The sequence below is a fragment of the Salmo trutta genome, chromosome 10 (assembly GCF_901001165.1).
Source record: "Salmo trutta chromosome 10, fSalTru1.1, whole genome shotgun sequence".
Classification (NCBI taxonomy): Eukaryota; Metazoa; Chordata; class Actinopteri; order Salmoniformes; family Salmonidae; genus Salmo; species Salmo trutta.
Window position 1 is genome coordinate 17,790,280 of NC_042966.1, and position 16,138 is coordinate 17,806,417.

A 16,138-nucleotide genomic window follows, 5' to 3' on the forward strand; every position below is an offset into this window, starting at 1 on the left:
CATTGTTGCGCAGAAAGGTTCTCTGCCAGATTCTGCATCCCACAGGGATTCTGTGGATTCCCCATTGGATCTGAAACACCAGCAAGGATAAGAACCCCAAAGTATGCATGTAAATGAGTTTGGTAGATCTCCTTCCATCTCTCTCCAAAAACATGCCTTCCTTCCAAATTAGTGCAGTCCAGAATGATTTTCTGGATGGTGTCTGGGATGAACAGTTCAAAAGAAGACTTTATGTTCTGCACATGAGTAACCACCATCCGCATCAGCCCTGCTTGCATCCTTATCACATTGGCAGCCATGCGGCAAAAAAAAAAAAAAAGTACATCATATTTCTCCTCATGCAAGCTGCTGATGAGCTCCTCATGCAGGCTGCTCAGCTGGTTGCTGACGGGCTGGTCCTGGGGCTGGCTGAGGGTAAATCGCATCCTCTTCTTCCAACTCACTGTCAGACTCCGAATTGACAGAGACATGATCCTCAGCTTATTGTGATTGAAGAATTCATAGAATCAAATCACTTCTGGGAAAATTGGAACAGACTAAACAAACAACAACACCAAGAGTTACAGTGAGGGAAAAAAGTATTTGATCCCCTGCTGATTGTGTACGTTTGCCCACTGACAAAGAAATGATCAGTCTATAATTTTAATGGTAGGTTTATTTTGAACAATGAGAGACAGAATAACAACAAAAAAATCCAGAAAAACGCATGTCAAAAATGTTATAAATTGATTTGCATTTTAATATGAGGGAAATAAGTATTTGACCCCCTCTCAATCAGAAAGATTTCTGGCTCCCAGATTGTAGACCTACACAAGGCTGGAATGGGCTACAAGACCATCGCCAAGCAGCTTGGTGAGAAGGTGACAACAGTTGGTGTGATTATTCGCAAATGGAAGAAACACAAAAGAACTGTCAATCTCCCTTGGCCTGGGGCTCCATGCAAGATCTCACCTCGTGGAGTTGTAAAGATCATGAGAATGGTGAGGAATCAGCCCAGAACTACACGGGAGGATCTTGTCAATGATCTCAAGGCAGCTGGGACCATAGTCACCAAGAAAACAATTGGTAACACACTACGCCATGAAGGACTGAAATCCTGCAGCGCCCGCAAGGTCCCCCTGCTCAAGAAAGCACATATACATGCCCGTCTGAAGTTTGCCAATGAACATGAACTTCTAACCCCCCCCCTTAAAAGATTTAGATGCACTATTGTAAAGTGGTTGTTCCACTGGATATCATAAGGTGAATGCACCAATTTGTAAGTCGCTCTGGATAAGAGCGTCTGCTAAATGACTTAAATGTAAATGTAAATGTAACATCTGAATGATTCAGAGGACAACTGGGTGAAAGTGTTGTGATCAAATGAGACCAAAATGGAGCTCTTTGGCATCAACTCAACTCACCGTGTTTGGAGGAGGAGAAATGGTGCCTATGACCCCAAGAACACCATCCCCACCATCAATCATGGAAGTGGAAGCATTATGCTTTGGGGGTGTTTTTCTGCTAAGGGGACAGGACAACTTCACTGCGTCAAAGGGACGATGGACAGGGTCATGTACCGTCAAATCTTGGGTGAGAACCTCCTTCCCTCAGCCAGGGCATTGAAAATGGGTATTCCAGCATGACAATGACCCAAAACACACGGCCAAGGCAACAAAGGAGTGGCTCAAGAAGAAGCACATTAAGGTTCTGGAGTGGCCTAGCCAGTCTCCAGACCTTAATCCCATAGAAAATCTGTGGAGTGAGCCGAAGGTTCGAGTTGCCAAACGTCAGCCTCGAAACCTTAATGACCTGGCGAAGATCTGCAAAGAGGAGTGGGACAAAATCCCTCCTGAGATGTGTGCAAACCTGGTGGCCAACTACAAGAAACATCTGACCTCTGTGATTGCCAACAAGGGTTTTGCCACCAAGTACTAAGTCATGTTTTGCAAAGGGGTCAAATACTTATTTCCCTCATTAAAATGCAAATGAATTTATAACATTTTTGACATGTGTTTTTCTGGATTTTTTTGTTGTTATTCTGTCTCTCACTGTTAAAATAAACCTACCATTAAAATGATAGACTGATAATTTCTTTGTCTGTGGACAAACGTACAAAATCAGCAGGGGATCAAATACTTTTTTCCCCTCACTGAAACCTATCCAAAATGGAGATGTGTGGATAAACCACTTCTCCAACTTTTTCAGCCATTTATATAAATAAACAAGAGCTTAGAATCTTAAAATCAGCTATTAAAGAGTACCAGAACCCACTGGATTATCCAATTACCTTGGGTGAGCTACAGGACTAAATACAAACCCTCCAACCAAAAAATGCCTGTGGTGTTGATGGTATACTAAACAAAATGATAAAATATATATACCACACATTGGCTATTCTTAAACTCTTCAAAATTATCCTCAGCTCTGGCATCTTCCCTAATATTTGGAACTAAAGCCTGATAATTACCGTAGAATATGCGTCAGCAGCAATCTCTGAAAAAGTCCTCTGCATTATCATCAACAGCACTCTAATATTTCCTCAACGAAAATAATGTCCTGAGCAAATGTCAAAATGACTTCTTCCCAAAATACCGTATGATAGACCACGTATACACCCTGCAAACCGTTATTGATAAACAAACAAAACAAAGCAAAAGCAAAGTCTTCTCATGCTTTGTTGATTTCAAAAACGCTTTTGACTCAATTTGGCATGAGGGTCTGCTATACAACTGGATGGAAAGTGGTGTTGGGGAAAAACATACAACATTATAAAATCCATGTACCCAAACCACAAGTGTGTGGTAAAAATTGGTAATAAACACACAGATTTCTTTCCTCAGGGCTGTGGGGGGAGACAGGGAGCCCCACCCTCTTCAGCAGCTTGAGCCCCACCCTCTTCAAAATATATATCAATGCTTTGGTGAGGGCACTAGAACAGTATGTAGCACCCAGCCTCACCCTACTGGACTAATAAATCTAATGTCTACTGTTTCCAGATGATCTGGTGCTTCTGTCCTCAACCAAGGAGGGCCTACAACAGCACCTAGATCTTCTGCACAGAATATTTCAGACTTGGGCCCTGACAGTAAATCTCACTAAAACAAAAATATTGATTTCCCAAAAAAGATCCAGTTGCCAAGACAACAAATACAAATTCTATGTAGGCACTATTGCCCTAGAGCACACAAAGAATTACACCTACCTTGGCTTAAACATCAACACCACAGATAACTTCCACAAGGCTGTGAATGACCTACGAGACAAGGCAAGAAGGGCCTTCTATGCCATCAAAAGGAACATAAAACTCAACATCCCAATTAGGATCTGGCTAAAAATACTTCAATCAGTTATCGAACCCATTGCCCTCTATGGTTGTGAGGTCTGGGGTCCACTCACCAACCAAGAATTCACAAAATGTGTCAAACACCAAACACCAAATTGAGACTGCATTCAGAATTCTGCTAAAATATACCTTGTGTACAAGTAAAACCCCAAACAATGCATGCAGGGTAGAATTAAGACTATATCCGCTAGTTATCAACATCCAGAAAAGAGCTGTTCAATTCTACAACCACCTAAAAGGAAGCGATGCCCACACTTTCCACCAGAAAGCCCTCACCTACAGAGAGATTAACCTAGAAAAGACTCCCCTCAGCCAGCTGGTTCTGGGGCTCTGTTCACAGACACAAACAGACCCTACAGAGTCCCAGGACAGAAACACATTTAGACCCAACCAAATGACTAGAAAACAAAAAGAGAACTAGTTGACACACTGGAAAGAATCAACTGAGCAAATTGGATTCTGGCCCTAAACAGAGACCTGGAACAGATCTAGGATGATATGTATTATCAGCTCATCAGTGTAGACTTCACGTTACAACACACACACTAACACACACTGTCTCCCCAATCCCGAGGCCTGATGTCCAAAACTGTTAAGCTGCAGCATTAGCCTCGACTTCCCCACCTCTTCACTTCCTCTCCTTCTCTTCCTCTCCTCCTCTCCTTGTCTTCCTCTCCTTTTCTCAGTTCATTCAAAAGCTGTTTGCTTAAATTCATTCACTTTTTTTTCTTACATCCTTTTCTGCAAACACAGAGTTTATTTTTAGTTGGCCGAACTTTGCAGTGCGTCAGGGTTGCTAGGTAACAATCGGGTGAATGACGTGAGTTGGGATGAGAGATGTTATGTTCTGAAGCCATGTCCTGGTACACACACACACATACACAGACACTCATACACATATACACACACGCCTCGTCGCTCCCTGTCCCCACAAATGGCTGGACATGATGACATGGGGGAGGGCTCTGTTAGCTTCACAGCTGTAGGCTCTGTTACAGTGTGCTGTGCTGTGCTGTGTACCCTCCACTTATGTCTCATAAGTGACTGAATGACTTACTGTATAACTCATGGCTAAAATGAGTATAATTGCACACAAGAACATATGCTATGGCATTGAGCTGAGCTCAGTTTTCCTGTGTGTTATTGCTACTCAACTGCATTCTGCTATGATTGGAGTTTGAGCGTCGCTACAGTGTATACAGAGTATACTGATGGGATTTCTCTTCTCTACTGTGTCTGTGTCTCTTTAGCATGTAGCAGAATATATACATTATATATCTATCTGATCAACCTAATTCTCTTTCTGCTTTGTTTGCTGCTGCGATGCCTCTCCTTTCTTATCTTCCTACCTTTCTCTCGCCCTTTTACTCGTTCTTTCTCTCTCTCTCTTTATATCTCTCTTTCTATGTCCCTCTCTCTCACCCTTTCCTTTCTCTCTCTCTCTATCCCTCTCTGCTTCCCTCTCTTCCTGCGGTAAAACATCACACACTTCCACTTTAGGAAGTGCCTACGACAGAGGACTTGCATGTCCAGTTGAGCGTTATTCAACTGCCTATAGGGTCAGGGGTATGTACTGTACTGCAATGTGCTCCCACCTCCTCCCTCTCTCTCACCCTCCCTCTCTCTCTCTCCCACTCAGGCTCCCCCTGTCTCTCTACCCTCCACCACCCCTCTGCACGATGCCACGGCTGTTGAGACTAACCAGGTTGACAGTGTGTGTGTTCAGTGTGTGTGTGTGTGTGTTCACCGTCTTAACTGTAGTATCAGGCGGTTGTTCGGTAGTTGGTTGTTTTTCTGTCGGAAAGCAGAGTCCTCTCAGACATCTCTCTCTCTTCAGGTCCACTGGTTCCTTCCTTTAGCCTCGGGGTGCAAACAAACAAGCCCACTAGAAACCTGCCAAGAGTAGCCAGGCTAAAGCTACAGCGGTACAGTAGAAACGTCCCTAAAGAGCGCTCTGTGTTAAGTCTCTCTGTTTTATCTGGCTAGAGGAGAGAGGATGTGGGTTAAGACTGAGGAGAAGCTTCAGTTCAGTCAGTTAGAACCAACGGGACAACATTTTACAAAGGCTAATAAAGAGGATATAGCTAACCCTGGGAGTGGGAGTTTGAGGAGAGTCTGCTCTGTTTGGTCTGTAATAGTTAACCCTGCAGCTAACCTGTCACTGTGTGGACGTGCCTCCCTGTCCTGTGCAGTTCCCTTATTTGTATCTGTTTATGTGTAATGGAGGTGGTTCGGTGAACATGACGACTTGTGTTAGCAACCAGAGCTAAAGCTTAGGCTTTAGCGCATTGGGCTAACACAGTCTCGAGTCATGTAGGCAGCCAATCGAAACCTGGTTGTCACATCTGCACCTGTGGCCAGAGAAGCCGCTGTGTCTGGGGACAGTGCTAGAGACTATTAGAGGCCTTGTCAAGGGAAGTTCCATCAACACTCCCACATACACACTTCCCCCTCCAAAGCACACTCACACATTTCTCCATTCACACCTTTAGAGTGGCTTAATTGAGATTCTCTTTTGAGAACCTGTCTATTATTTTCTATCAGGTCTTATTATCAGCAGGCCTGCTCTAGCCCATCCCTCCCTCCCTCCCTCCCTCCCTCCCTCCCTCACGCCCTCTCCCTAGCGTCTGCCTAAATTGGCCTGCCCATTTGTAAACAAGCCATTTTATGCCCGTCTTCTATTTCTGTGCTGCTGAACTACTCCCCATGGAATACTGTTCCCGCTCCTTGTTCCTTCTTCTGACTTTGTTGTTTTCAAATAAAATGCCACCCTTGGAGCAGCTATTGATAAGGAGTGGAAGAGCACTGCTATCCATAGTTGACCACAGTATGTGAAATGAATTGTTCAAGGATGATCAAATCAACCAAAGGGCCACAACTTAGCTCGGTCAATTCAATACATCTATTATTCATGCATTTATTCGTTCATTCATTCATTCATTTGTAGATCAGTGCATTCTGTTCCGGACTTGTGCTCATCCGTAAAAGTCCAGAGTTTTAATGTGTCCAGCTGGTGGTTTTAAAGGCTGTGAACAGCAGAATGATTATCAGCAGCAGAATGACTATTAGCCCGTAAATACGGCTACTCCTGTGAGAGACAGATCAATAGCAGAGCAGAGCAGAAGCAGAGCAGAGCTTAATCTGATTCAAACAGTCATATTTAACACTTGGGCCTGGGCTGCAAACACTCAGAGTATCAGACTCACTGCCAACTCAGAACAATACAGAGGCAGCAACCAGCTCTAAACAATAAGGCCTGAGACCCATTAGTGACCAGTCATCTGAAATGAGGCGCATCTCTCACTCTGCCCCAGGTAAATTGGCTTGTTAGCTTAAGGATAGGCAGCTTAGGGTTGAACCTTACAATGTATCTCAAATGGTCACCTAACGGTTAAACACTATGTGTCAGACAGTCACCTTACGGTTCAACCTCGTTCCTCTGCCCCAGAAAGGAGATATGGGAGTCAGGTTGGTCCCTTGGTCATGGACATGGTACCGAGCAAGGCCCCGGCTGTGGTCCTGGCTACACCCACATAGGCAGCCCTGTCTAGGGCCCCTTCCATACAGGCCCTACTGGGCTGTCCCTCTCTCTACAGTGGTCTCAGGGGTCCAGGAGACTCAGATGGGCCCCTGGCCTAGTGCTGGGCCCGCCGTGAGTACCACACACACAATGAATATCTCATACACAAATATGCAGAGTACCACACACACCCAGGCACTGCGTGCCTAACTCCGTCACGCAAGAGAACATAAGCTATACCTGCCCTTCCTCCCCATCCCTCACTCCATCAAGGATGAGGGGTGGGGGGTGACTGGGTCTCCACAATGCTTTGTGTGCCCACCATGACTTGAAAGAAGTTTACTATCAGCCCAAACCACCAAGTAGCCCTTCCCCCTACCCCTCTCCACCCTTCCCTTCCTCTCTGGCCTACTCAATTGCAAATGAATACGGGAAGTGTGGAGTCTGGATATCCACAATGCTTTGTGCTGAGGCTCTGCTGAGCTTGTCCAATCACAGCTGTTTTATGTTTGTTGTTCACTGAGGCAGTTTTTTTAATTGAACCTTTATTTAACTAGGCAAGTCAGTTAAGACCAATTGATAGAATCTGTGTTAACTTCTGAGCTGCTATGTTTGTTGTATTTGAGACCTCGTTCACTGTTTCCCTGTTGTGGTTTTTATCTGTGTGTGCTGTGGATTTATTCTGTGATTACTTTATGGTGTGTTTTTAGTAGATGATGCAATGCTCCCATTGGTTTCTACTGTACATAACCTATTCTCTTATTCACATGTTACTCAGATCCTGCTGAAGACCTTCCTCAGAGGAATGAACAGTTAAACAACAAGCATTAACCCGCTCGTTTAAAACCAATGGGAGACATTGCAGCTAGATCCTCTATCTATCCTTTGTCTGAATGGTCAGCACTGTTTTCACCCTGTTATTATAAGTCCTATCCTCTCTCTGAGTCAGAGGTTTAGGGGTTTAGCTGGAAAATCCCCAGGCAGATGAGTATGGAAATCACAAGTAGAGAAATGATTAGTTTTGCGGCCATCGCATCCGCAAGTGTAGGCCTAAGGCTGATTGGCTGGCTAGTTTATTACCGACTCTCTCTCCTAGACGGTCTGGAAATCAGGTCTGACAGGTCCACACACGCACACACACACACACACACACACACATGCAAGGTTGACACACTCACACGCGTGCATACGCATGCACACACATGCACATGCACGGATGCAAGCATACACACACGCATACACACCCGCATAAACACACACACACACACACACACACACACACACACACACACACACACACACACACACACACACACCTAGAGATGAAGAAAGTAATTTGTGAGTTTGATGAGCGAAATGGAGATTTGGGTTCTTTAGGCACTTCCATTCTCAGTTTATTCACTCACCGTGCATCTTAATAACTACTGTAATGAATGTACCTGCTTTAGACTGGATACTGGTCATAGAGATATAGAGATGGAGAGAGACATAAAAAGGGAGAGAGAAAAGAGAATGGTGGAGAGAGAAAAATGCATAACAAAAAAAATGCATAACATTTATAGAATATTGCAGGTTGGGATCGTGCATGAAATAGAGAGAGAGAGAAAGACAAAGGACGAAGACGGAACAAAACAGGGAACAAACAGTTCTGCCGCTCTGACAAACTCTCACTGGGTGGATGATTTGTATTTTGTATTAGACCACACTGAAGGGTGTATGTGTGTGTGTGTGCTAGTGTATATGTCCTTCCTTGCTAGTGTCTGTGTGTGTGTGTGTGTGTGTGTGTGTGTGTGTGTGTGTGTGTGTGTGTGTGTGTGTGCGCCTGCCTGTGTGTCTCTGTGCTCGCCTGTGTGTGTGTCTCTCCCGTTTGTGTGTGTGTGTGTGTGTGTGTGTGTGTGTGTGTGTGTGTGTGTGTGTGTGTGTGTGTGTGTGTGTGTGTGTGTGTATCAGACCACACTGAAGCTCTGTGGAATGCATGTGTTTACGGGGCCTAGATGGGCATGGGGAGAACCAGACATACCCATCCTTGACTGGTATAAATAGCACTGTTTATCTTCACAGAGTGATCACGCTCTCCGTGTACAGTCTCTGTACCGCTCCACTTCTTTTTGGTCTGTCAGAGGAAACAGTCTGAAACAGACAATCTGTCACTATAATATCACTAATATTATGGCATCATCTGTAATGCTGCTGGTGCCCTAGATACCAGATATGAGTTGTGAGATATACAATTTGGACAGTCAATTTGGAGATGCAATTTGCAAAAATACAATTTGATCCAAGGGGCGGTCCTTGTGACGTTGTCTGAGTGTGTGTGTGTGTCGGTGTCTGTGTGTATGTGCTTAGACCTAGGTAAGAGGAACACCAACATGAGAATGTTGTTCCATTGACTACAGCTCAGCGTTCAACATCATAGTGCCCTCCAAGCTCATCACTCCGTTTGCAACTGGATCCTGGACTGCCCCCAGGGGATGAGGGTAGGCAACAACACATCTGCCACGTTGTCCCTTAACACGGAGGCCCGTCAAGGGTGCGTGCTTAGTCCCCTCCTGTACTCCCTGTTTACCTACGACTGTGTGGCCACGCACGACTCCAACACCATCATTAAGTTAGCTGACGACACACCGGTGGTAGGCCTGATCACCGACAATGATGAGACAGTCTATAGGGAGGTCAGAGTCCTGGCATTGTGGTGCCAGGACAACAACTTCTCCCTCAACGTCAGCGAGACAAAAGAGCTGATAGTGGACTACAGGAAACGGAGGGCCAAGGCACGCCCCCATCCACACCGACGGGGCTGTAGTGGAGCGGGTCGAGAGCTTCAAGGTCCTGGTGTCCACACCACTAAGGATCTATCATGGTCCACACACACCAACACAGTCGTGAAGAAGGCACGAAAGTGCCTCTTCCCCCTCAGGAGGCTGAACAGATTTGTCATGGGCCCTCAGATCCTCAAAAAGGTATACAACTTGAGAGCATCTTGATTGGCTGCATCACTGCTTGGTATCCGATGGCAAAGCGCTACAGAGGGTATTGCGTACAGCCCAGTACATCACTGGAGCTGAGGTCCCTGCCATTGAGGACCTCTATACTAGACTGTGTCAGAGGAAGGTCCTAAAATTTGCCAAAGACTCCATCCACCAAAGTCATAGACTGTTTTCTCTGCTACCGCACGGCAAGTGGTACCAATGCACCAAGTCTGGAACAGGACCCTGAACATCTTCTACCCCCAAGCCATAAGACTGCTAAATAGTTAGTTAAATAGTTAACAAATAACTACCTGGACTATCTGTATTGACCCTTTTTGCATTAACACTTTTGACTCATCACATTAGCTGCTGTTACTGTTAATTATCTATCCTGTTGCCTAGTCACTTTACCCTACCCATATGTACACATATACCTCAATGACCTCGTACTCCTGCATATCGACTCGGTACTGGTACCCTGTATACAGTATATAGCCAAGTTACTCATTCCTTGTGTTATTATCTTTCTATTATTTTTCTATTTTTCAATTCTGCATTGTTGGGAAGGGCCCGATAAGTTAGCATTTCACTGTTAGTCTACACCTGTTGTTTACGAAGCATGTCACAAATAAAATGTTATTAGATTTTTATTTGAGATGCGTGTGTGTGTGTGTGTGTGTGTGTGTGTGTGTGTGTGTGTGTGTGTGTGTGTGTGTGTGTGTGTGTGTGTGTATATGTGCGAGTGTATGTATTTCAGTGTGGTCTAAGACATGTTAACTACTACCCCTGCATGTTAGCTAACACAGTGTTTTGACAGAGCCGCCCTCCATGGATGTTTCTCCCTCCTTCTCTGACCTCTTGACATATTGACCTGTGAACTCTGAGGGCAGGGAGACCACACCCTCACCAGCCTGCCTGGCTAAGGAGAGAAGTTGCCCTTAGACACTGATATCGGATCAGCTCACCCTTCCCAAATACTAAAGATACGCATTAGGGGGATGAAGGCAAAACTGATGTTAGATCAGTGTCTAGTGGCAGCTTTATCCTTCTCCGCCTGACTTCCCTATAGGCTATCACCCTCCACTTCCCAACTCTTTTAATGCCTTTTGACAAAATAACCATATTCTGACTTCTATTTGTGTGTGTGTGTGTGTGTGTGCGCACGTGTGTGCGTGCGTGCATATGTTTGTGTGTGTGTGTTTGCGCGTGTGTACATGTGTGTGTGTTTGCGCATGTTTGTGTGTGTGCATGTGTGTTTGTGTGTGTAGGGAGAAGAATCCAAGTCAGTGTCGGAGGCAGATTTATCCTCAAGGAGTATGGAGGACGAGAACGGCAGCAGAAAGGATGTGTCTGGCTCCCCGGGTGAGACACACACACACATGCATACCAGGTTTCCAGTTAGCCGGTAATTGCCAGCTTTTGGTAACAAAAAAAAGAGAAAAAAAGCAGATAAATAAAATCGTTGGCGGCCAAATTGACTGGGAGAAAAAACAATCCCATTGCAAAATAATGTTTTTTATTCATTTATGGAAATACCAGTCGATGTTAATACAATTGACCGTCATGCTTATCGGTCTATAGATTAATTTGCATAATTTAGTGTAATATAAGTGGTACTTGTGTATTTTTCTTAGTCGTCATGTACAGTTGAAGTCGGAAGTTTACATACGCTTAGGTTGGAGTCATTAAAACTCGTTTTTCATCCACTCCACAAATTTCTGGTAAACTATAGTTTTGGCAAGTCGGTTAGGACATCTACTTTGTGCATTACACAAGTCATTTTTCCAACAATTGTTTACAGACAGATTATTTCACTTATAATTCACTGTATCACAATTCCAGTGGGTCATAAGTTTACATACACTAAGTTGACTGTGACTTTAAACAGCTTGGACAATTCCAGAAAATGATGTTATGGCTTTAGAAGCTTCTGATAGGCTAATTGACATCATTTGAGTCAGTTGGAGGTGTACCTGTGGATGTATTTCAAGGCCTATCTTCAAACTCAGTGCCTCTTTGCTTGACATTATGGGAAAATCAAAAGAAATCAGCCAAGACCTCAGAAAAAATTGGTAGACCTCCACAAGTCTGGTTCATCCGTGAGAGCAATTTCCAAATGCCTGAAGGTACCATGTTCATCTGTACAAACAATAGTACGCAAGTATAAACACCATGGGACCATGCAGTCGTCATACCGCTCAGGAAGAAGACGCCTAGAGATGAACGTACTTTTGTACGAAGAGTGCAAATCAATCCCAGAACAACAGCAAAGGACCTTGTGAAGATGCTGGAGGAAACAGGTACAAAATGATCTATATCCACAGTAAAATGAGTCCTTTATCGACATAACAAAGAAGAAGCCACTGCTCCAAAACGGCCATAAAAAAGCCAGACTGCGGTTTGCAACTGCACATGGGGACTAAGATCGTACTTTTTTGGAGAAATGTCCTCTGGTCTGATGAAACAAAAATAGAACTGTTTGACCATAATGACCATCGTTATGTTTGGAGGAAAAAGGGGGAGCATTGCAAGCCGAAGAACACCATTCCAACCGTGAAGCACGGGGATGGCAGCATCATGTTGTGGGGGTGCTTTGCTGCAGGAGGGACTGGTGCACTTCAGAAAATAGATGTCATCATGAGGCAAGAAAATGATGTGGATATATTGAAGCAACATCTCAAGACATCAGTCAGGAAGTTAAAGCTTGGTCGCAAATTCGTTTCCCAAATGGACAATGACCCCAAGCATACTTCCAAAGTTGTGGCAAAATGGCTGAAGGACAACAAAGTCAAGGTATTGGAGTGGCCATCACAAAGCCCTGACCTCAATCCTATAGAAAATTTGTGGGCAGAACTGAAAAAGCGTGTGCGAGCGAGGAGGCCTACAAACCTGACTCAGTTAAACCAGCTCTGTCAGGAGGAATGGGCCAAAATTCACCCAACTTATTGTGGGAAGCTTGTGGAAGGCTACCCAAAATGTTTGACCCAAGTTAAACAATTTAAAGGCAATGCTACCAAATACTAATTGAGTGTATGTAAACTTCTGACCCACTGGGAATGTGAAGAAAGAAATAAAAGCTGGAATAAATTATTCTCTCTACTATTATTCTGACATTTCACATTCTTAAAATAAAGTGGTGATACTAGGATTAAATGTCAGGAATTGTGAAAAACTGTATTTGGTTAAGGTGTATGTAAACTTCTGACTTCATCTGTATATACAGTGAGGGAAAAAAGTATTTGATCCCCTGCTGATTTTGTACGTTTGCCCACTGATAAAGAAATGATCAGTCTATAATTTTAATGGTAGGTTTATTTGAACAGTGAGAGACAGAATAACAACAAAAAAATCCAGAAAAACACTTGTCAAAAATGTTATAAATTGATTTGCATTTTAATGAGGGAAATAAGTATTTGACCCCTCTGCAAAACATGATTTAGTACTTGGTGGCAAAACCCTTGTTGGCAATCACAGAGGTCAGACTTTTCTTGTAGTTGGCCACCAGGTTTGCACACATCTCAGGAGGGATTTTGTCCCACTCCTCTTTGCGGATCTTCTCCAAGTCATTAAGGTTTCGAGGCTGACGTTTGGCAACTCGAACCTTCAGCTCCCTCCACAGATTTTCTATGGGATTAAGGTCTGGAGACTGGCTAGGCCACTCCAGGACCTTAATAATGTGCTTCTTCTTGAGCCACTCCTTTGTTGCCTTGGTCGTGTGTTTTGGGTAATTTTCATGCTGGAATACCCATCCACGACCCATTTTCAATGCCCTGGCTGAGGGAAGGAGGCTCTCACCCAAGATTTGACGGTACATGGCCCCGTCCATCGTCCCTTTGATGTGGTGAAGTTGTCCTGTCCCCAGAAAAACACCCCCAAAGCATAATGTTTCCACTTCCATGTTTGATGGTGGGGATGGTGTTCTTGGGGTCATAGGCAGCATTCCTCCTCCTCCAAACACGGTGAGTTGAGTTGATGCCAAAGAGCTCCATTTTGGTCTCATCTGACCACAACACTTTCACCCAGTTGTCCTCTGAATCATTCAGTTGTTCATTGGCCAACTTCAGACGGGCATGTATATGTGCTTTCTTGAGCAGGGGGACCTTGCGGGCGCTGCAGGATTTCAGTCCTTCACGGCGTGGTGTGTTACCAATTGTTTTCTTGGTGACTATGGTCCTAGCTGCCTTGAGATCATTGACAAGATCCTCCCGTGTAGTTCTGGGCTGATTCCTCACCGTTCTCATGATCATTGCAACTCCACGAGGTGAGATCTTGCATGGAGCCCCAGGCCGAGGGAGATTGACAGTTCTTTTGTGTTTCTTCCATTTGCGAATAATTTCACCAACTGTTGTCACCTTCTCACCAAGCTGCTTGGCGATGGTCTTGTAGCCCATTCCAGCCTTGCGTAAGTCTACAATCTTGTCCCTGACATCCTTGGAGAGCTCTTTGGTCTTGGCCATGGTGGAGAGTTTTGAATCTGATTGATTGCTTCTGTGGACAGGTGTCTTTTATACAGGTAACAAACTGAGATTCGGAGCACTCCCTTTAAGAGTGTGCTCCTAATCCCAGCTCGTTACCTGTATAAAAGACACCTGGGAGCCAGAAATCTTTCCCTCATTAAAATGCAAATCATTTTATAACATTTTTGACATGCGTTTTTCTGGATTCTTTTGTTGTTGTTCTGTCTCTCACTGTTGAAATTAACCTACCATTAAAATTATAGACTGATCATTTCTTTGTCAGTGGACAAACGTACAAAATCAGCAGGGGATCAAAAACGTTTTTCCCTCACTGTAGTTACAGCAGGCCAAGATTGGAGAGTCGGCCACACACACATGGCTTCAACTGTATCTGGGTTTGGTGGATGTCAGGAGAACGCTACCTACCCAAATGCAGAGTGCCAATTGTAATGTTTGGTGTACGAGGAATAATGGTCTGGGGCTGTTTCTCATGGTTCGGCTAGGCCCCTTTGTTTCAGTGAAGGGAAATCTTAACGCTACAGCATACAATTACATCCTAGATGATTCTGTGCTTCCAACTTTGTGGCAACAGTTTGGGGATGGCCCTTTCTTGTTTCAGCATGACAATGCCCCCTGTGCACAAAGCGAGGTCCATGCAGAAATGTGTGTCGAGATCAATGTGGAACAACTTGACTGGCCTGCACAGAGCCCTGACATTAACCCCATCGACTACCTTTGAAATAAATTTAAATGCCAACTGCGAACCAGGCCTAATCGCCCAACATCAGTGCCCAACCTCGCTAATGCTCTCCATATTAATGCCAATGATTTTGGAATGAGATGTTCGACGAACAGCTGTCCACATTCTTTTGGTCATGTAGTGTAGCTCAACACCAACATTTTAAAATAGGCTACTTATTGGAACCGCTCGCATCAGGTGGGCTGTTTAGAATTATGTTTTCACACAAATTGCATTTTGGCAAATGTTTGAAAATTATGTTTTATTGGCTGCTTCATTACAGGTGTTGCATGTTCTGTTAAGATTAATAATGATAAAGGAATTTATATGTGTAAAGTAATGACTAAAGAATTCCACCCTGAAACGTATAAGACTATGTGAAATGTATTAGAATTATAAGACTATAATCCAATAATGTATGTGTGAGACAAGTTAAGGGTGAGAAATGGATGGTTGAGAAAACAGAGGACAACAGACCTGGACATGACCTGGTTATGACTCTGAAAACTGATAACAGGAATGAGGGCCCTTCCAAGGCATCTCTAATCTAGGGAGGAGAGGAACGGCGAGAGACTGCCAAGGCTGGTAGAAAAGTGATACAACTGTGTGTGTGTGTGTGGTGTGTGTGTGTGTGTGTGTGTGTGTGTGTGTGTGTGTGTGTGTGTGTGTGTGTGTGTGTGTGTGTGTGTGTGTGTGTGTGTGTGTGCGTAGGTGGGGGTGAGAGTTATAAAATGACTGTGTTTGCATTTTTGACTTCAGAACGTTCTCTGAATAAAGGATTGATCTATTGCAGACTTTGAGTCTTTGAATAATTCTTTATTAACCAGGGCATTACAACCTCTGGGAATTATTTAAAGCATGAGTGATAGTTGAGTTCAACAATTGGGATAAAAATTCTCGTGACAACTTGGTCCTTCGAGCCGGATCTCAATACCTTTTCTGTCGTCCCATGGGACACCGAAACCGTGCACAGATGGATGAAATATCCGTAGATTAAAGACCTGGCCCCATTCTGAGGGTTCTTTACAGGCCGGTGGCGAACTGGTACACGACAGAAACGGTGACGAGATCCAACCTACATTGAAATCTCAGCTGCAAGGATAAGGTCAGTAATCTTTATTCATTAGT

The 16,138-nt window shown here is 44.2% G+C and overlaps 1 protein-coding gene across 12 annotated transcripts in view; it reads left to right on the top strand.

Annotated features, from left to right (window-relative positions):
• The window catches only part of cacna1g (calcium channel, voltage-dependent, T type, alpha 1G subunit), a 351,444-nt gene that overhangs the window by 234,506 nt on the left and 100,800 nt on the right, over nt 1-16,138 (top strand). For 9 of the 12 annotated variants that reach the window (XM_029764702.1, XM_029764694.1, XM_029764695.1 and 6 more), the window contains exons 15-16: nt 4,826-4,891; nt 11,083-11,176. In XM_029764702.1, the coding sequence (XP_029620562.1) occupies nt 4,826-4,891; nt 11,083-11,176 (160 nt within the window). The remainder of the gene's footprint in view (nt 1-4,825; nt 4,892-11,082; nt 11,177-16,138) is intronic. The other 3 variants (XM_029764698.1, XM_029764703.1, XM_029764699.1) reach the window with 1 other exon arrangement.